The 21,487-nt window shown below is 39.1% G+C and overlaps 1 protein-coding gene across 1 annotated transcript; it reads right to left on the reverse strand.

Moving 5' to 3' along the window:
* Nucleotides 1-7,864: 7,864 nt before the first annotated feature.
* Nucleotides 7,865-8,407, reverse strand: LOC147614959 (uncharacterized). The gene has a single exon (XM_086780009.1). The coding sequence runs from the start codon at nucleotides 8,405-8,407 to the stop codon at nucleotides 7,865-7,867; it is 543 nt and encodes a 180-aa protein (XP_086636135.1).
* Between the last annotated feature and the right edge of the window lie 13,080 nt (nucleotides 8,408-21,487).

The following is a 21,487-nucleotide window of genomic DNA, read 5'->3' on the forward strand; positions in this document are numbered from 1 at the left end:
GACTAATTTTCTCCCAAATGTGATCTTTAAGATTCTAAAAGAAGAGAGAGAGAGTGTGTGTGTGAGAATGTTTAACATTTTCTTATGAGCTTTTCCTTGATTTAAGGAAGAGACATGAAGCCCTTAGAGGGTCCCTTTTTGAGTCCAAAAACCCCCTACTAATGCATATAACTCTCACTTTTTGTTTGGGTGATTCTTTTTTTGGGGGGCGTGGGCACTTTATGTTCAAATGTGTTTTGATTTGAGTAGAATGTAGGCCAATGGTAAAACTAACCTCGCATTTGGCCAACGATGATAACATTTCATCCTTAACTCTTATTAGAGTTGAGTTGAGATTGTAAAGGTAGATAGTTTGTTCTTTCTCTTTAAAGTTTATAATTATATGTATATATTGTCTCCAATGTTAAGGTGGCCTTGTATTTTGGACGTTCCTCTTCAATGTTTCTTTTGTTTTGCTTCTGTTAATCTTAAGGTCTCTATAGTTGAGTGTTTCCCTTTTCCTTTTGTTTCTTTTCTTAATCCCATATTTAATATGCAGTTACATGTGCTCTCTCGATCATGTCGTGTTTGCTTGCTAAAGACGCTCAAGCTATATGTCCGCATTGTGTCTTTTATGTCTCGAAGCCATGTGAGGTTGTCTCTCGAGAGTAGGTAAAAGTGGAGCCTGGAGGTTTTGCCCCACTGATCATGAGCTCCACCTTGTGCACAAATATATTTGTCCCCCAACCTACCTTCTCTCATTGCACTCCTCTACGGCTCTTGATAAAGGCTTGCCGTAGAAGTAGGGATCAGTAGTGGTACTACTAGGCATTGTGAATGCGTTGTGTACAAGGGCTTGGCTAGCTGGAATCTTTGAGGAGATGGTTCCATCAGCAGCTGACGTGGCAACACAGCTGGTGGCTTGCAGCTGGAACAGTAGTCGCTGTGGATTGTAGTTCGGACCTCTCTACTTTTGCATTTGGTGGTTGTCGGCAGTACGCACTCTATCATTTAACCGATCGACAACACCGGCCTATATATCTTGCTCACGCTTCGTGCGCTATAAGCCCCTCTTGCAATTCCTGGCCGACCTTACCCTCTGCCCTTCCTTAACACGTCCACCCTCCCTAGCTAGTGTGCTTGAGCACCTCAATATATATATATTCTTCTCACCTGTCTTCAACTGCCCTAGTCTCTCATTTAAGTATAACCACCTCAACGCTCATCTTCCGGTCTGTTGCAACCGCCTCCAATATGGGCAATCATCTCTCGTGCATCTACCTTGCACCCGCCTCGGTCGCTCACGGTAGCAGCAGCAGCAGATCATTCATCAGAACCGTGCATGCACTCGACGATCGCACGTGCGAGCTGGAGGAGCCAATGAAGGTGGCCGAGCTGATGCTGGAGTTCCCCAACCACTTCGTAGCGGAGTATGATGAGCATATTTCAGCTGTGAAGCGCGTCACCCCCTTGCCCGCAGACCACGACACACGTGCCTGCCATGTCTACGTCCTCCTGCCCATGCACAGGCTCAACACCCGCCTGTCCACACAGGAGATGGAGCACATTTCGACCATGCTGGCTTTCACGTCAGCAGCAGCCTCCGCGACTTCTGCCACTAGTAGTCGAGGACCAGGTCACCGCCGTAGCAAGGTGATTCCTCTCTCCGACCACCAGTATGAGCAGGCAGAGAAAGGGCACACGCTAGTACAAAGCATCGCCAAAGGACGTCACTCTTTCCCAGATGTCGAGGAGCTACTAGAGGAGGAAGCTGCTCCAATAACCACAACTGCACTACATGTTGAGGCCCTGCAGGTCATGGACACCATTGTGGAGTGCTCGCCTCTTTTCGTGTGAACCACGTGAACACCCAAGGCCCTTGCATGAAGCTATGAGAAAGCCAGGTTAATGAAGGATCCCGCTTTGATGTGGGGTTAAATGCCATGTCGAAGAGATGCTGAGGCTTCACCCCTCAAATTTGAGCCGTAAAGATTGCAACAACAAGGGTTGTCACCGGTTTAGCGTGCTGCAAGTGTTGCATTGCAAGAAAGCCAGCTAGTGAAAGAAATTCCATATACAGGCTTTGCATCTCACAGTGTGGTGGGTAAGGATTGTTCACATGCAACCGTGGAATCAAAGAGGAGATCTTAGCCACCTCCTTCAATATGACTACAAGTTAACAATGAAGCTAGTTGTCAAGAAAACTCTTGCATTGTAAGGATGGCAAGACAAGTGCACCCACATCATTTGGAGTGAAAGTCCCATAGAGCCTCATATGAAAAGAATCTAAGCAACATTTTTTCCTTTCCTTTTCTGGCATTTTTTGCTCTCTATTTGTTTCTCTCTCCTCTCTATACCGTGTTTAAATATGCCTCTCATCTTCTCTCTACTTTCTTTCTTGAGGTAGTTTTTGCTTTTTCTCTTTCTTTTCCTTTCTTCTTTTTTTACTTTCTCTTTGTCACCTATAATCTTTGAATCAAAGAGGAGACATTATCAAAGAGGTCTCTGTAGCTATATAACCTTGCATATTGACATAGACAAAAAAGCCTTCCATAAGTCAACACCATAGCCACTACATGCTTGCACGAGTCTCCATAGCCCATATAACCTTTTAGAGCTTCATAGCCAACATGGGATTAAGGTTGAAGCACAAGGTTAGGCTTCACATAAAAATTAGAGATGTTTTTGCCATCTCTTGTGGGCATCAACATGCCACCTTTGTATTAAATTTGGGCAACAAATGACCATGTGAAACGTAGCCAAATTTTGTTCTATATTCTAACACAAAATGTAACAAATCTTACAGAAAACAAAATCACTCATACTTCAAAAAATTGAAGAGTTTTTGAACAAATCATATTCATTTGTAAAATCCAAAGTAACAGTAATATTCGTCAATACAAAAATCTAAGAAAAATCATAGAGAGAATCACCAACAAAACATCTAGCCAATAGGGCCTTTCTCCGATGCCCGTCCACCCAACCACCACTCTGGACATCGTGGCAATCTCGGGTATACCTCTAGTAAATATCGTCCACTCTGGGTTCTACCAAATGGCTCCCAAAGGGCATAAATCACAATCTCTTTCCTCTCTGTCTAAAGACGGTCCGCCCGAATCTCAAAATCTCTCTCTCTATCCTGCACAGAAAATCCTCAAGGCTCAGGAAGAAGCCTCCAAAAAAAACAGCCCACGAGAAGCAGTAGATTATCATGCACGAAATCATCAAAGATGGAAAAACTTCTCTAAAAACATGCGTTCGAACCAAACACTCGAAAGTCGTGTCAAATTCGTTTCGCGAATACCGGCCACCCCATGTGGAATCTCCCAATTATCAGAACTCGGATCTTATTCGTCGTGTGATGATGAACTAACCCTCTTTAATTTTTCCCTCTGACAAATAAAGTTATCTACTGGCTCATGTGAGGCCATTACTGAAGATTAAGGGTCAAATTGATATCCAGGCCCTGTTTCGGGGACACTCGATGCGGTTATATTTATTATATAAACCCCCATATGAGTTTCCTTTACACTAAACCACTCACTAGGGCCCTCTTGTACATTATCTAACATGGTTAAGTATAGAATAGAAATCACATACAAATGACACCCCAAAACATGCATAAAAAGTCCCAAAATTGACCCTAAATTGACATATCTAAATTACTAAATTTGTGACCAAACTTAATCTTTTATTTCATCTCAGTAATTCCTACTATTCAACATTGAATAAATATGCTAAAATTCACCAAATCAAAAGGATCTAAAATTAGGTACATATGAGTACGTTACAGTCTCCTCGGGTTAAAAAAAGAGCATTGTCCTCAGCGCATGAACTGAGGATAGTGAGTCCTCATATGATCCTCGGATAACCAAGTGGCATCTTCAACTCGATATGTCTTCCATTTTATTAGGAGATCGACTACGTCCCGATGTCTAAACTTCTTAATCTTACGATCCAAAATTACCTCTGGTTCTATCTCAAAATTGCCCACTTCCTCCACTCTTGTAGTACTCTCACCCAATAAGTGATTTGGATCAGCCACGTAGTTGTTCAATAAGCTAATGTGAAATACATTATGTGCTTTTACTCCTTCTGGAAGTTGTAGGAGATAAGCTTATGTTCCAATCCTCTTAAGTATCTTAAAAGGTCCTTCATATCTAGGTGCCCATTTCTTAAACTTCCCAAGTCTTAAAGAACTCTTCTTTGGTTTCACCTTTAATAATACCATTTCACCTTCATTGAATTCTCTTGTCTTTGTTCTCTTGTCTGCATAACTCTTTTGATGACTTTGAGCAATTCTTATGCATTCCCTTATGTCTCTTGTATGCATCTCCATTTCATCAAGCATATGTTTACTTATCTCAACCTTCCAAAATGAGGATCATACCATAATACAGGTGACATACAATCTTACCCATATAATGCTTTGAAATGGAGACATTCCAATAGTAGACTGCGGACTACTGTTGTATGCAAATTCTACCATATGTAAGTATTCATCCCACTTTCCAAGTTTATCCATGTAATACATTCTTAACATATCCTCCAAGATTTGGTTGACTCTTTCTGTTTGCCCATCACTTTGAGGATGATATGCAGTACTCATATCAAGTGATGTCCCAAGAGCTTTAAAGAATGCCTACCAAAAATTTGAAGTGAATCGAGAATCTCGATCTGATACTATACTTTTAGGCATACCATGTAGCTTGAAGATATTCTTCACAAATATATTTGCCACATCCATAGCTATATATGAACTCTTAATAGGCAATAAATGAGCGGCTTTTGTAAGCCTATCTACCACCACAAAAATGCTGTCATAACCTCCTTTAGTCCTTGGTAGACTAGTAATAAAGTCCATTGATATACATTGCAATTTCATCTCTGGTACATCCAATGGTAACATAGAACCTGGTTTCTTTACATGCTCAGCTTTTACCTGTTGGCATTTTGGACATTTTGCCACATAATCTCTTGCATAAGCTTACATTCCTGGCCATAAAAAACTCTTTCTAGCCTTATTGTATGTCTTCTAATATCCTAGATGTCCTGCTATGGAAATATCATGAAGGTCATGCATCAACTTGCTCTTGATCTCCACAACATCAGGTATGCATAACCTTTTCTTATAATATAATATTCCATCAATTACTTCATACTTTGCAAAAACATCTATTTCCTCTTGTGACCTATATTTCTTTGTCAAACTTGCAAAAGCTGTTTTGAAGAAATAATCTTTTGGAATCTCACTCTTTACCTGTTCTCCCAAACTATTATATACAACAGTGATTGCACTCACTAAGGAACTTCAGGTTTTCTGCTCAATGCATCGGCCACTTTATTTTCTCGTCTTGGTCTATCAATGATTTCAAAATCATATTCTTGCAAAAATTCTATCCACCTTCTTTGCTTAGCATTCAATTCTTCTTGGCAACAAATGCCTCAAAGCAGATTGATCAGTTTGCAACTGAAACTTAACTCCAAGGAGATAATGTCTCCATACACGCAATGCATGCACAACAGCCAATAATTCCAAATTATATGGTGAATAATTCCTCTCATGAGGTTTCAGCTTACATGACTCAAATGCAACTGGATGCCCATCTTGCATCAAAACCCCACCAAGCGCTATAATACTAGCATCTGTTACAACCAAGAAGGTTTTTCCAAGTTGAGGTAATTTAAGCACATGGGCTATAGTCAATGCATGCTTCAAAATTTGAAAACTCTACTCACATTGTATAGTCTATATGAATATTCTATCCTTCTTCAAAAGGTCTGTCATCACAGGACTTGCTTTATGAGAAAATCCAAAAATGAAGATTCGATAAAAACCTGCAAGTCCCACAAATCCAGGAACCTCTCTAACAGAAATGGGAGTTGGCCATTCCACACCAGCTTCTTGTGCTATACTCAGCTTGGCTTTTTGTTCAACGCCAAGGTGTCCCCAGCCTCCTTAGGCATGTGTGCATCCTATATATGCACAATCATAGAGCCTATCACACTAAGAGAAAAATAATAAAGCAGCTTTTTGGCTCTTTCGTGCCATTAATGCACTTGAAGCCCAACTTTATCCATGGCATGAACATGATCTCATAACCTTCAAACTATGGGTGTAAGTAGGTAAACCTACTCTATAAGCTCATCCTTAGCAAATTCCTTTCATGTAGGATACAAATTTACCATGTATGAGGTACTTTGAGCATACATTCAATATGCAAACTAACCACCTTAACTATAGTGGTTTGTGGTTGAGTTTATCTTTGAAGTAGTCTTATTTCCAAGATGGGAATGGATTATTCCTACCAATGCAACCATGCTTAAGAAGTAATCCAATCACCTTGAAGGCTCACAACACGGAGATGATGATAAATTTTTATGATAGAGAGAATCTAACATTGAAGGATTTGTATGATGCTACATGTAAAAGGTACAAGGCTCCTCCTCAAACCGAAAAACATCCCTTCTCTAACAGAGGCCCTTCTTCACCAAACCTCTATTCCTCACACTAGAAAAAGAACAAGGTCCCACCTCTAACTTCATAACCTCAATCTCAATATAGCAGCCACTTTGGACTGTCCCTTCTTATACTCTATCTCGTCACACCAACAATATAGCTTGAGCCTTACTATGGCAAGGGTAACCCTCCCCACAACCTTACCCTTTATCCAAGTGAGTAACCTCTCCACCAAGGAATAACATTGATAATGTAGACGTGTCATCTACATTGGTAGTACCTTATGACAAAGCCTCTACTTTTGTTGCCTCGCTAACCAAGGCAATGCACACAATGCAAGTCTCAAAATACCTAGGGCACCAAGGGAGATTTTTTTTTCTTTTTCCGAGGAGGGGAGGTAGGGAGGGAGTGTTGCAAGTCCATGTGCCTCCCTTGTAGATGCACATCTTCCTTCCCTCCATGCCCAAACACACACATCTAGAGACACCATCTTGACAATGCATAGCTATGTTGCAAAGCAATAGTACAAGCATTATCTCTCCCTCTACTTCCATTATCAGGACATCCACCTATTTTGAAATTAATTGTGATGGTTGGAAATTGTTAGAAAAATCTAATAATATTTCCAAAGGTAAATATGATTGCGTGGGCAGTTTTCTAAGTGGCTTACTAGAACGTCATTATTTAGAGTTAATAAATTGCTAAGTAACATTTCTAATTGATATCATGTAATTATATCATCAGGTGACTAAAAACTCTAAAGATACTAGAATTTGTGTGTGTGTGTGTGTGTGAGAGAGAGAGAGAGAGAGAGGGAGAGAGAGAGAGAGAGCGAGCGAGAGAGAGCCAACCATACAAAGCAAATTTTTTAAAGGTCTATGATTGTCTTTGGCATTACAACATGGAGGGAGGTAGTTCTCACCTCACAAGGTTTTGATCACCTAAAAACTGGTACATGTTTTTACAGAGGTGAGCACGGTACATACTGTAGAGGCTGTGTAAACACCCACGTGGCTACATATATGGAGGTCGTGTGGTACACCCACAAAGGGTTTAAATGAACAATTTGTCCGCCCTTGTTGTAGAAGACCTGTAAACACCAAGAGGGCAACGGTGTCCGCCCTGTTGTAGAAGAAGGCGTGTAGACACACGTCCCAATTGTAGATGAAGATTGAAGCCGATGCGCAACCCAAGAGCTGGAACATTTCTGTCCGCCCTGGTTGTAGAAGACATGGAGACACCAAGAGGATTTGAATGAGCAACGTTGCTGCCCGCTCTTGTTGTAAAAGAAGGTGTGTAGACACCCAATTGTCGATGAAGGCTGAAGCCGATGTACATGTGCGAGGTGGAACTCTTCGGCCTTAGGACTGGATGAAGGCCTTGCTAAAAATTTGTAGAACATGCAGGAAAGCTATCTCTTCTTCATCATACAGTGAAGGCTGAAAATGTGAGAGGCGAGCTCTCACTGATGGTCTCCAGCTTGGGAGCCCATAACTTGGATCTCGTGAGTAGCATGTACTGCTTCTGATGGGAGGTTAATGCTTCTGCGTCATCTTGCTGTAAGAGCTGCGGGGTGCTATCTATGCTGCCATTCTCCTCAGCATCCTTACACGGCTGATGCTCAGATGAGAGCAGAGGATCTTGCTCACAAATAGAAGCGTGGAGATCGAGGGGGGTAACTTTTGCACTTGTGATCACGCCACGCTTCGGAGGTTTAGAGGCCTTTGCAGCTGCAGAACAAGTAGAATGAAGAAGTTTCGCAAAAGAGCCCAACTCCTCGGAAGCCACGCGTGTGTGCAACCTGTGCATGGGGAAGAGGACGTACACACGGCCGGGCTTGGCTTCATGGTCTGCAGCCAAGGGGGCGGCGCGCTTGCCTCCTACTAATTGACCATCCGACTGGCAAACCTTTTCAAACTCGGCCACGAAATGGCCGGGGAACTCCAGCATCAGCTCGGCCACCTGCATGGGCGCCCCGCCCAACACCAGCACCTGGCCTTTCACAGAGTGCACCACTTTGATTACTGATACGATTTTTGATGTCGCAGCGTAGGTGCAGAGTCAGACACAGGAGATGTAGTTCCCCATGATAATATTGCTAGCTTGGCAGGTTAGGCAGATTTTTTAAAGCAGAATACTAAGTACACAATCAGGAGGCTAATGCATTGAAGGTGATAATAATTGGCTGCTGTAGAGCTTCGCTTAAAGGAACGGAGCAAGCCTAGCTAAGCTTGATCAGATCAGAAGAAATATCCTACTATACTGAACAGATTGCCTCGCAGGGATGAATGATCTCCTACTCTGATAGATCATGGGCTAGATATTAGAGGTGCCTTCAAAAGTAATCTAGTTGGAGTGTGGTTGTCGATCATGTGTGGTGGAAGACAGAGCAGTTCACTTGTCGTTGGATTGGCATGCTGGATGGCGTGCTTTTGATCGAACTTTTCAAGGCAGGTGGCCCAGACAGCAGGCGAAGGTGATCACAACTTTTCAAGGCATGTGGCCCATATAGGGTAAGGTGATAACGCACACATCACAGACGTGCCAACGACCTCTGGCCCAGCACTCAAATTCGATGGGTGCCTCCAAGATTTCATTGCGTGACTCCATTATTTCATTTGCAAGGGTAGAAACTAACCACAGAATTTATGTTGAGGATACCATGCGCAAAGAAGGGCTGAGAAGGCTTCAAATTTGAGGGTGTATAGCACTACGACATGTCGGGAGCATAATAGCATAGCATTCCAAAACTTGGTGGAATCAATTTGAAAAAACCTATTTGGATGTTTCTTCACTCACGGTGTCTTGAGCACCTCTATATATCACCTTGAATCATTTGACATCAAAGATGGATAGACTAAATGCTCTAAACCCAACCTCAAGAATATCTTGAATAGTTCCACAATAATCAAGAGGGTCCTCTATAACAATGGTATCATTTCCACTAGCTCGACTTTTTTGCTTAAAAGTTTCCATCACACCACAATTAAATGTGTTTCTTTTAGAATCCACACGCTCCGTGCAAAAGTGCCTTCCCTCCTCTGACCATATTGCATTATATAGTTTGTACTAACATTAAACAAAAGCATGATATCTAGTATAGTACATTAAACAAGGTATATAACAATCAAAGCATGAGACAGAAATGAAGAATATACTTACTTGAGGGTCACATCTTTGTGCATACTCATGCTCTTCTTTTGTGATCATCTCTTTGTTTTTTAATGCCATAAATATTACCTTATGAAGCCATTCTATATTGATCACATTTGGGAGAGGTTCTAAGCCAGGCAAGAATGGCAAACGTCTATTTACTCTTCTCAAAGTTCTTCTCTCATCCTCTCATGTATTGATTGCATCCTTGTAACTCCCAATCCATTTCTCCATAATAGTACTATTTAGAATGCAGAATGTATTCACCTTCTCCACACTCGTGGGGGCATGGAAGGATTTATGCGAGAGAGATGTTTTGAGGTATGCACAAGAGACTCTTACATCAACCATCCCTTTGCCATGCTTGCTTCTGGCAAGGCTTTCTCTTTGTCTCACAAAGTCCTTTAAGGTTTTCATGAACCTTTCAAGAAAAATATCCATCGAACATGAACAACACCACAAAGTTCCACTTTGTCAACCAAATGCACCACAAGATGCAATTTGCTAGTGAGAATTATTTTAGGAAAATTTTCCTCAATCATACACACTCCGTCAATAGCATTAAGATGACCCATATCGATGGATGTATCTATCTCCTTTAAGGATATGTACCTACATACATAGCAATCATGAGTACTTTTTATTATACATAACTTGTGATTGCATGAAAATACCAAATATGAAATATAACATAGATAAAAAATTCAAGAGAAGAGTCATACCCTACCAAAATATCGCCCAAGTGTCTCAATTCTTATGTTGTTTTGCTTATGGCTAATGTTTTTACATTGCTTCACTATTTAATGCAGGAAAACAATGTCAAAGTGGTGGTGATAAAGGTCGTGGTGCACATGGTGAAGATGCAGGCAAGGAGATTCTTGATGAAGATGAATATGAAGATGATGAATAAATTTAATTAGTTTTCTTAGTCATCTATATCTTTTATCATTTTTGGGCTCGATCAACTTATATAATTTGTAATACAATAGTATTGTTGTAATGCCCATGACATTATATTACATTTTCTTTTGAATTTATATGTAATGCATGTTTTAAGTGATTAAGTATTAAGCTAACTTCATGCAAGAAATCTAGTCAAGTAGAAGTAACTTGAATGTAGAAGTTAGCATGCTTGATTTTTGTGGAACTATTCAAAACACCATGAAAATTGCTTTTAGACGCTTTCACATGTTTATTTTTGATGTGAACTGGTTCAAGGTCATAACAAATGGATCGAATGCAACTATAAGGAAGGACAAGAGTGGGTTTGTCCAAGTTGACTTCACAAAGTTTTGGACCGACCAAAGAGATACATTTGTCCTGCCAGAACATTGTGAGAAAGTCATCTTTAAAGCTGATCCAACGTATCCAAGGTGGGCGTTTGTAGTCCAAGTTGCTCCTCATCGTTAGCAAATGTTGTTTTGAAGGTGAGAAACTAGAAGAAGAACAACAGAGTGATAATGATGGAGTTGATGTTATTGAAACTCAAGAGCCAAATAATAGAGTTGATGTTGAAATCCAAGAGCCAATTTGCTTGAGTATATTAGTTGTTGCTGAACCTACACGGCCTAAGGGACAAACTCAAGAGCATATTAAAGAAATGTACTCATCAATTTTTGATGGAGATCCAAGTACATTCGACAGGGAGCATATAGATGACCTTGATTCGAGAGAAGAGCAAGCCATTGACCAAATGGTTTAACACTCTTTTGGTGACATTGAAGAGGATATAAAAATAATTCTTGAAATTGACCAAATGGTTCAACACTCTTTTGGTGACATTGAAGAGGATATAAAAATATTTCTTGAAATTGACCTTTTTGGGGCTATGGATCTAGCTGAGGATGATAGAATAAATGATGATCTATGACTTTGTAACTTTGATTATGAATATAACCAGTGAACTTTCAATTTGTAAATATGACTAGTGAATGTTTCTTGAAGTCTATTAGACAAATTTGAAAAACTATTTTTTTCGTTACTGGCACTCATACTGATGCCTATAAAATTACATTTTTCCTTTGATTTACCACCTCTTATACCGGTGCCCGTAATAGTCATCGGTAACTAAACATTACCTTCTAGTGGTATCTTGATGTACATGACCATTACTAGGCCAGACTTGAGATATGTTGTTGGACTTTTTCAGTCAATTTATATAGTCTCCTAGGAAGCCACACTTGGATGTGGTTAAATGGATTCTTAGTTACATAAAGTTTATAGTTGATTATGGACTTTTCTATGCGACTAGGACAAAGATACAACTAAATGGGTACATAGATGCTCATTGGGATAGTAAAGATGTAGATAGGAGGTCTACCATTGGCTTTATGTTTTCATTTGAAAGTAATGCTATGACTTGGAGCAGTAAGAAATAACCAATAGTCGTTTTGTCAAGTAATGTCCAACTAGGGTCCGGGGGTTTCTTCGCCACCAACTCTTCTTCTTGCTCCCAATCCCACCAACATGGTGTGTTGAGCTTGTCATGTATCTGGCCATCTTTCCAAAGATTACCCCACTATTGTTTGCACTTATGAGAAATGTTTGGGTAGTAGGCACAGAGAGGATATGTGTTACATTAAGATGCGCCATTTGATGAATGGGAGCACCACTTTCCCACCCCCTGCCCCATTAATCATCGTATTGGTTCTTTGGTTTCACCTTTAATAATACCATTTCACCTTCATTAAATTCTCTTGCCTGCATAACTCTTTTGACGACTTTGAGCAATTCTTATGCATTCCCTTATGTCTCTTGTCTCTGCATCTCCATTTCATCAAGCATCTGTTTACTTATCTCAACCTTCCCAAATTAGGATCATACCATAATACAGGTGACATGCAATTTTACCCATATAATGCTTTGAAATGGAGACATTCCAATAGTAGACTGTGGACTACTGTTGTATGCAAATTCCACCATATGTAAGTATTCATCCCACTTTCGAGGTTTATCCATGCAATACATTCTTAACATATCCTCCAAGATTTGGTTCACTCATTTTGTTTGCCCATCACTTTGAGGATGACATGCAGTACTCATATCAAGTGATGTCCCAACAGCTTTAAAGAATGCTTGTCGAAAATTTGAAGTGAATCGAGAATCTCGATCTGATACCATACTTTTAGGCATACCATGTAACTTGAAGATATTCTTCACAAGTATATTTGCCACATCCATAGCTATATATGGACTCTTAATAGGCTATAAATGAGTGGTTTTTGTAATCCTATCTACCACCACAAAAATGCTATCATAACCTCCTTTAGCCCCTGGTAGATCAGTAATAAAGTCCATTGATATACATTGCAATTTCATATCTGGTACATCCAATGGTAACATAGAACCTGGTTTCTTTACATGCTCAGTTTTTACCTAGTGGCATTTAGGATATTTTGCCACATAATCCCTTGCATAAGCTTTCATTCCTGGCCAAAAGAAACTCTTTCTAGCCTTAAACACCATATTGGGGAATATGGGAATTTCCCAGTAGTTTGGGACACATGGTCAAATCTTTGGATTAATCATAACTTGAACACCGTTACTCCAAATCGAGCGCTCTATAGCTCACTAGATTCCATTTTCCAAGCGCTTTCCAACAATAGGCTACATGATATGGTTTTGAGAAACTTATAGGCATGTTATCCAGGTCCCACCTTTTTAGCATTCAAAAAATGGGAGTTGGAAAATTTCCAAACTCACGAATATAGTGTTCTTAGTATATGTCTTTTGAAATCCAAGATGTCCTGCTATGGAAATATCATGAAGGTCATGCATCAACTTGCTCTTGATCTCCACAACATCGGGTATGCATAACCTTTTCTCATAATATAATATTCCATCAATTACTTCATACTTTGAAAAAACATCTATTTCCTCTTGTGACCTATATTTCTTTGTCAAACTTACAAGAGCTGTTTTGAAGAAATAATCTTTTGGAATCTCACTCTTTACTTGTTCTCCGAAAGTATTATATATAACAGTGATTGCACTCACTAAAGGAACTTCAGGTTTTCTGCTCAATGCATTGGCCACTTTATTTTCTCGTCCTGGTCTATAAATGATTTCAAAATCATATTCTTGCAAAAATTCTATCCACCTTCTTTTCTTTGCATTCAATTTTGCTTGGCTAAACAAATACCTCAAAGTAGATTCATCAGTTTGCAAATTGAAACTTAACTCCAAGGAGATAATGTCTCCATACATGCAATGCATGCACAACAGCCAATAATTCCAAATTATATGCTGAAGAATTCCTCTCGTGAGGTTTCAGCTTACATGACTCAAATGCAACTGGATGCCCATCTTGCATCAAAACCCCACCAAGCGCTATAATACTAGCATCTGTTACAACCAAGAAGGTTTTTCCAAGTTGAGGTAATTTAAGCACAGGGGCTATAGTCAATGCATGCTTCAAAATTTGAAAACTCTACTCACATTATATAGTCCATATGAATGTTCTACCCTTCTTCATAAGGTCTGTCATAGGACTTGCTTTATGAGAAAACTCAAAAATGAAGATTGGGTAAAAACCTCCAAGTCCCAGAAATCCACGAACTTCTCTAACAGAAATGGGAGTTGGCCATTCCACACCAGCTTCTTGTGCTATACTCAGCTTGGCTTTTTGTTCAACGCCAAGGTGTCCCCAGCCTCCTTAGACATGTGTGCATCCTATATATGCACAATCATAGAGCCTATCACACTAAGAGAAAAATAATATAGCAGCTTTTTGGCTCTTTCATGCCATTAATGCACTTGAAGCCCAACTTTATCCATGGCATGAACATGATCTCATAACCTTCAAACTATGGGTGTAAGTAGGTGAACCTACTCTATAAGCTCATCCTTAGCAAATTCCTTTCATGTAGGACATGAATTTACCATGTATGGGGTACTTTGAGCATACATTCAACATGCAAACTAACCACCTTAACTATAGTGATTTGTGGTTGAGTTTATCTTTGAAGTAGTCTTATTTCCAAGATGGGAATGGATTATTCCTACCAATGCAACCATGCTTAAGAAGTAATCCAATCACCTTGAAGGTTCACAACACGGAGATGATGATAAATTTTTATGATAGAGAGAATCTAACACTGAAGGATTTGTATGATGCTGCACGTAAAAGGTACAAGGCTCCTCCTCAAACTGAAAAACATCCCTTCTCTAACAGAGGCCCTTCTTCAGCAAACCTCTATTCCTCACACTAGAAAAAGAACAAGGTCCCACCTCTAACTTCATAACCTCAATCTCGATAGTAGCCACTTTGGACTGTCCCTTCTTATACTCTGTCGTTAGCTTGAGCCTTACTATGGCAAGGGTAACCCTCCCCACAACCTTGCCCTTTATGCAAGTGAGTAACCTCTCCAAGCAATAACGTTGATAATGTAGACATGTCGTCTACATTGGTAGTACCTTATGACAAAGCCTCTACTTTTGTTGCCTCGCTAACGAAGGCAATGCACACAATGCAAGTCTCAAAATACCTATGGCACCAAGGGTGATTTTTTTTCTTTTTCCGAGGATGGGAGGTAGGGAGGGAGTGTTACAAGTCCATGTGCCTCCCTTGAAGATGCACATCTTCCTTCCCTCCACCCCCCCAAACACACACACACACACACACACATCTAGAGACACCATCTTCATAATGCATAGCTATGTTGCAAAGGAATAGTATAAGCATTATCTCTCCCTCTACTTCCATTATTACGACATCCACCTATTTTGAAATTAATTGTGATGGTTTGAAATTGTTAGAAAAATCTAATAATATTTCCAAAGGTAAATATGATTGCGTGGGTAGTTTTGTAAGTGGCTTACCGGAACGTCGTTATTTAGAGTTAATAAATTGCTAAGTAACATTTCTAATCGATATCATGTAAAGGCCAATTACATCATCAGGTGACTAAAAACTCTAAAGATACTAGATTTTGTGTGTGGGTGGGCGGAGGATGCACATGCATGCAAAAGTGTGTGTGTGTGTGTGTGTGTGTGCATGTGTGTGTGTGTGTGTGTGTGAGTGTGTGTGCGTGTGTGTGTGTGAGAGAGAGAGAGAGAGAGAGAGCCAACCATACAAAGCAAAATTTTTAAAGGTCTATGATTGTCTTTGGCATTACAACATGGAGGGAGGTAGTTCTCAACTCACAAGGTTTTGATCACCTAAAAACTGGTACATGTTTTTACAGAGGTGAGCAGGGTTGATGGGGCACATACTCTAGAATTTGTGTAAACACCCACGTGACTACATATATGGAGGTCATGTGGTACACCCCACAAAGGGTTTAAATGAACAATTTGTCTGCCCTTATTTGTCCCAACCGAAAACCCAAAGCCCCCGTAGACCAAAGTGTAGTATTTATCAAGCTTGGCAAGGCCATATGCACTTATTTTTCTTTGTGTAAGCCAAACATGATCACTCAAGTTAAGTCTAGGTACTGTTAAATCTACTCCTAAAGCAACATAGGTCATATAGAGAACAAGATGGTGAGGTTGTAATTTAAAATTCTACATAATATTTTTATAGGGAATTAAAAATGCTCTCGCACACTGGGAGCGAAGTACCTCGGTGTAGGACTGCTAATCATGAGAATTATCTACTATGGCAAGAAATCCATGAAGAGCCCTTGGAGAGGTAAGTTTAAGACTAGCCGCCTACAAGAAAGAATGTGACTAATCAACGCTAAATCCATGTAGAGCCCTTGGAGAGGCAAGTTTAAGACTAGCCGTCTACAAGAAAGAATGTGACTAATCAACGCTAACTCCCCCCACTTCCCAAGAAGCTACTATTAAAAGGGACCACGCAAACCACTATAAAGAAGTACGTTGAAGCCAAAGGTAGAAAGGAAAATCTAAAACTCAGGGGTATCACATGGTAATGACTTCATAATCTAACAATGACTCAAAGAGGACAACGTCTCCTATAGCCCAATCTACGAAGGGAAGGGCAAGAAAAAGGAATAAGTGGTCTAGATAGATAGACCTGAGATAGAAGCTAATTTTATGCTCAAAGAAGGCTACAAAGAATGCCCAACAAGTTTTGATTCTATAAGAACACATTAGGCAACTACAGGCTAAAAAATATGGGGGTCAAGGGATGCCTTGTTTGCAATAATCTAGGACATTGAAAGGGTCGAGTTAGGGATACGATTGCAGCATGTGGCCAAATTGGAACATGCTCTCTTCCCAAAATTTAGTGTCAATCCATCCTCACAAACAATTCCATAGGCACATTTTAGAGGGAAAATGAGTCACTTGTTAATGCATTGGTTAAACAACAAACAAAGCTGAACCACGTGTGTGCTATCCAAATGTAATGGAGAAGATAAATAAGTCATCGTGTAGTCTCACTAATGTTAGCAGAGAGATATTTTCTGTCATTTAAGGAGAGGTATATAGTGCATTTGAGAATGAATTTATAAGCAAGAGGGACTGTAGATTTATATACAAAAGTATGTTCCATGTTTGAGAAAGGAACCATAAGACTATGGCATGCATATACATCTTCATGCATACATCCCTTTCCACATTCATACATCCACACTCCCATCTCCACATCCACACATCCACACTCCCATCTCCACATCCACACATCCACATACATACATCCATTTCCACATTCCCATTCATATAACACCATATGCCTTCACATCTAGTCTTTTACATCACATCCATTCTCGCCCTATCACAACCCATATACATCTTATCCTATCACATACACTTCTTACCTCATCCCATACACATCTTATCAAATCTTAATTCATCTTATCACCTCATAACTTATTTCATAAGCATCTTATCACCTCTTGTCACATCTTATACACCTCTTATCACATCCTATCACATCTCATATCTATTTATAGAATACAAGAGAATTCTTATATTTGATATAAGATTTCTTTACACATTTATTTATGCATAAATTCTATTTAAGGAGATTAATACTTTCGAAGTAAAAATAATCTTTTATGTATCTTCTTATGCATAAATTCAATTTGGTAGGAATTACACTTTTAGTTACTAAAAGAATTTCTCTTATGCATCTAAGTTATGCATAAAATCCATTTATGATAAAAATCACACTTTTAGTATAAAAGAATATCTTTTATGCATACCTCTGTGCATGAAATCCAAATATAATAAAAGTCACACTTTTAAAATAAAATAATCAACTTTTATGCATACCTTTATGCATGAAATTCAAATATAATAAAAGTCACACTTTTATAATAAAATAATCAACTTTTATGCATACCTCTATGCATGAAATCCAATTATGATAAAAGTAATACTTTTACAATAAAATAATCATCTTTTATGCATACATCTATGCATGAAATCCAAATATGATAAAAGTAACACTTTTATAATAAAATAATCAACTTTTATGCATACTTTTATGCATGAAATTCAAATATGATAAAAGTCACACTTTTATAATAAAATAATCAACTTTTATGCATACCTCTATACATGAAATCCAAATATGATAAAAGTAACACTTTTATAATCAACTTTTATGCATACCTCTATGCATGAAATCCAAATATAATAAAAGTAACACTTTTATAATAAAATAATCAACTCTTATGCACACTTCTATGCATGAAATTCAATTGTGATAAAAGTAACACTTTTATAATAAAATAATCAACTTTTATGCATACCTCTATGCATGAAATCCAATTATGATAAAAGTAACACTTTTATAATAAAATAATCAACTCTTATGCATACTTCTATGCATGAAATTCAATTGTGCTAAAAGTAACACTTTTACATTAAAATAATAATCTTTTATGCATACCTCTATGCATGAAATCTAATTATGATAAAAGTAACACTTTTATGTTAAAATAATAATCTATTATGCATACCTCTATGCATGAAAATCAAATATGCATAATATAAAAATCAATTTCTCTATGAATATCTTCAATTAATCTAGGATGATAATTCCTAGAATATGGTAGGAAGTCCTCTTTTCATGCTTTGAATGAAATTATTTTATGCGTAATTTTTATAAAAATTTTGCCATAGCTCCGCTGCTATGACTGATAAATCTTAATTTTTTCTAAGGGATAAAGCTTATCATTAAGAATTAATTAGAATGATCCCTAATTGGATCAATAATCCATAATGGATTGAATCATTAATATTCATGAAATACATAAACTAAAAGCATAGAAAAAAGCCATTAATTTGACCTCAAGTATAGATTAATCTTGGATTAAGGAAAAGCTTTATAAAAAGCTTCATTTGGATTGAGAATGGGTCATGAGTATGACAGCCATTTCTTGAGTGAGAGAGAGAAATTTCATAAAAACCATTTGAATTAAGCATAAATAAAAATTTATGTAATTCTTAACTATCATTAATCAATTAACTTCAATAGCATTCATCAAATTATGTAACTCTTCACTACCATTCATCAATTAACTTCAATAACATTCAAAAACCATTCTAATTAAGCTTCTCAAGCTTGAGAGGGGTTGAGAAGAGAGAAACATTGAGAAATTATAGAAAATGATCAAAATTCACTAATTACCTTACAATTTGCTTGATTCTTTGTTCACGGTAGAGGCCCCCAACCAATCAATTGGTTAAGTATGTTGATGGAGCCACCAATGGGGATTGAAGAAAGAGGGAAGCTCCAAAAACTAGTGAATTATTAATGAATTCACAGTTCTTGGCTTAGGTGGAGTAGAGTAACGATGCATAAACACTATCTATTTTTCAACAAGGGGTAGGCTTCTATTTATAGGAAAAATTGAGTTCCTAACCAAACAAACTGATTCTAGAATTTTCCAAATCAGTTTGGTCAATTTTTGACCATTTTTAGGTTAGTTAAGCTAACTTTTTGGAGCTAGACTTGAATGAGGAGAGAGGAGAGATGAAATATCTCAATTTTTATGAGTTTAAAACTCCTTCAAGCATGTGAAATATGCACCTCCTTTAAAGAACTCCCCTTCCTTACATATGTGTCAAAATGGAATCATTATACCCAAAATATCTCATATTTTTAATATTGCTCATAGTTTTTTACTAATAAACCTTGTACATTTTCAACTCTTCATCTTATGTGAGCATTTACTCATTTTTGGATACCCAAAATATCTCATATTTTTAATATTGCTCATAGTTTTTTACTAATAAACCTTGTACATTTTCAACTCTTCATCTTATGTGAGCATTTACTCATTTTTGGGTATCTCACTACTACATGTAAGCCTAATACCGGGGCTTGTACCGGCGCTATTTAACGGGGTCTAAAAAAGCCTCGTCATCGGTATAAGCGCCGGTATAAGCGCCGGAACCACAGTGTCGGTATAAGTGTCGGGTAACAATACCGACGCCTATACCGGTGCATATACCGACGCTCATCGGGGGTAATACCGACGCGTAAACCGGCCTCTATACCGGTTCATATACCGACGGATGAACCGGCGTCTATACCGGTTCATATACCAATGCATATACCGACTTCGGTACCGGGGCATATACCGACGCTGTAGCAGAAATTTTTTTTTGGGCAGAATAGTGCTGCCTGGCTGTTGCCTAGCTGCCTGCAATGAGCAGGATCAACAACAGCAATAAGACAGCACCATTCTGTCTACAATAGAGCACAAAAACAACCGTACTCGTTTGCATATTTTCCTGATCGACAAACAAGAAATTAAAATAAACATTAATACTCAAGAATGTTTTGATCATATTTCATTAGTTTGAAGGTCATCTTACATCATGGTAATGCCTCCTAATTGACGGTCTCTCCTTCTTCTTCAAGCATCTCAAACAAGGCCACAAGGCCATGTTTGTGAGCGTACTTCTCCTCTCGCCTACTTGGTGGGCGATTCATGGCCAACTCCTGCACACACGATTAACAATTATAACTTTTAGAAATCAACATTTAGCCCACATACATACATTTAAATAAATAAAATTGCTACAAACACTTACGAATTCATGGCGCATGGTTTCGTAACCCCCACTCCCGAGATGAGAAGCCCCTACTGTTTGGAGTCTTGCCCTTGCCGCCTCTCTTTGTTGTTGAAACCTGTCTGGTGTCTCGGTGAGCTCCTGAGCAATGGCTGCCCACTCCCTGTCATCTAGCCAAACAGGTTTCTCCTTCCCCTCTCTAAATGCGTCCCTCGTCTCTGACCTACGATGCCCCATCAAAATGCGAGCTGTATACTGTATCCACTCATTAGAGACGACATTCATAGGGTCAGATGGCTGGAACTCTTGCTTTATCTTTGTGTTTATATAATTTTTCTCCCCCTTGTCTTGCTGATCCCATTTAGTCATGACAGAGTCATGAAACTGTATAGTGCACAATTGTCGAATGCGTGTCTTCATTGCCTTCCCTGCACTATCCATTATTGGTGCCCCATCCCTAATTGTGTAAATCTTGCTGTTGTCATGGTCATGTGCACCCCAGGGAGTGGAAGGTGACCCTATGGGTGTGCTATCAATAGATGAGAGCGAAGGACGACGCTCACATGGTGGTGGTGTCACAGCATCTGTGGCACTACCACCACAACAACCTCCCCCTGAAGACCTACTACGTGAGCGCCGTCTATGTGAAGAGGTGGTAGATCGAGCTGTAAGAGGAGTGGAAGGCTGTGTGGTATGAGGTGTGGGAGCTGCTGTCGTACCCACGGGTGTGGGAACTGGCATCGGGAAGCCAGATGGTGAGGCAGATGTCCCTGCTCCAGAACCCCAATAACTCTGAGCCATGGCTCTCTGCTCTGGAGTCATGGACGAAAGAAAACCATATAACTACTGGGGACTCATGCCCTGCGGTGTAGGATTAAATGAGAAATCTGGACTGTAGTCGTAGGGCGGTGAGTCACCCATGGCCTGTTGGACAAAAAACCATATGACAAACTTGTACGG

Source organism: Cibotium barometz, chromosome 41, assembly GCF_041138505.1.
Source record: "Cibotium barometz isolate CiBa-2024 chromosome 41, ASM4113850v1, whole genome shotgun sequence".
NCBI lineage: Eukaryota > Viridiplantae > Streptophyta > Polypodiopsida > Cyatheales > Cibotiaceae > Cibotium > Cibotium barometz.

What these genes read in the sequence shown, in the direction of transcription:
- LOC147614959 (XM_086780009.1), bottom strand. Translation starts at nt 8,407, where the DNA reads ATGCAGGTGGCCGAGCTGATGCTGGAGTTCCCCGGCCATTTCGTGGCC.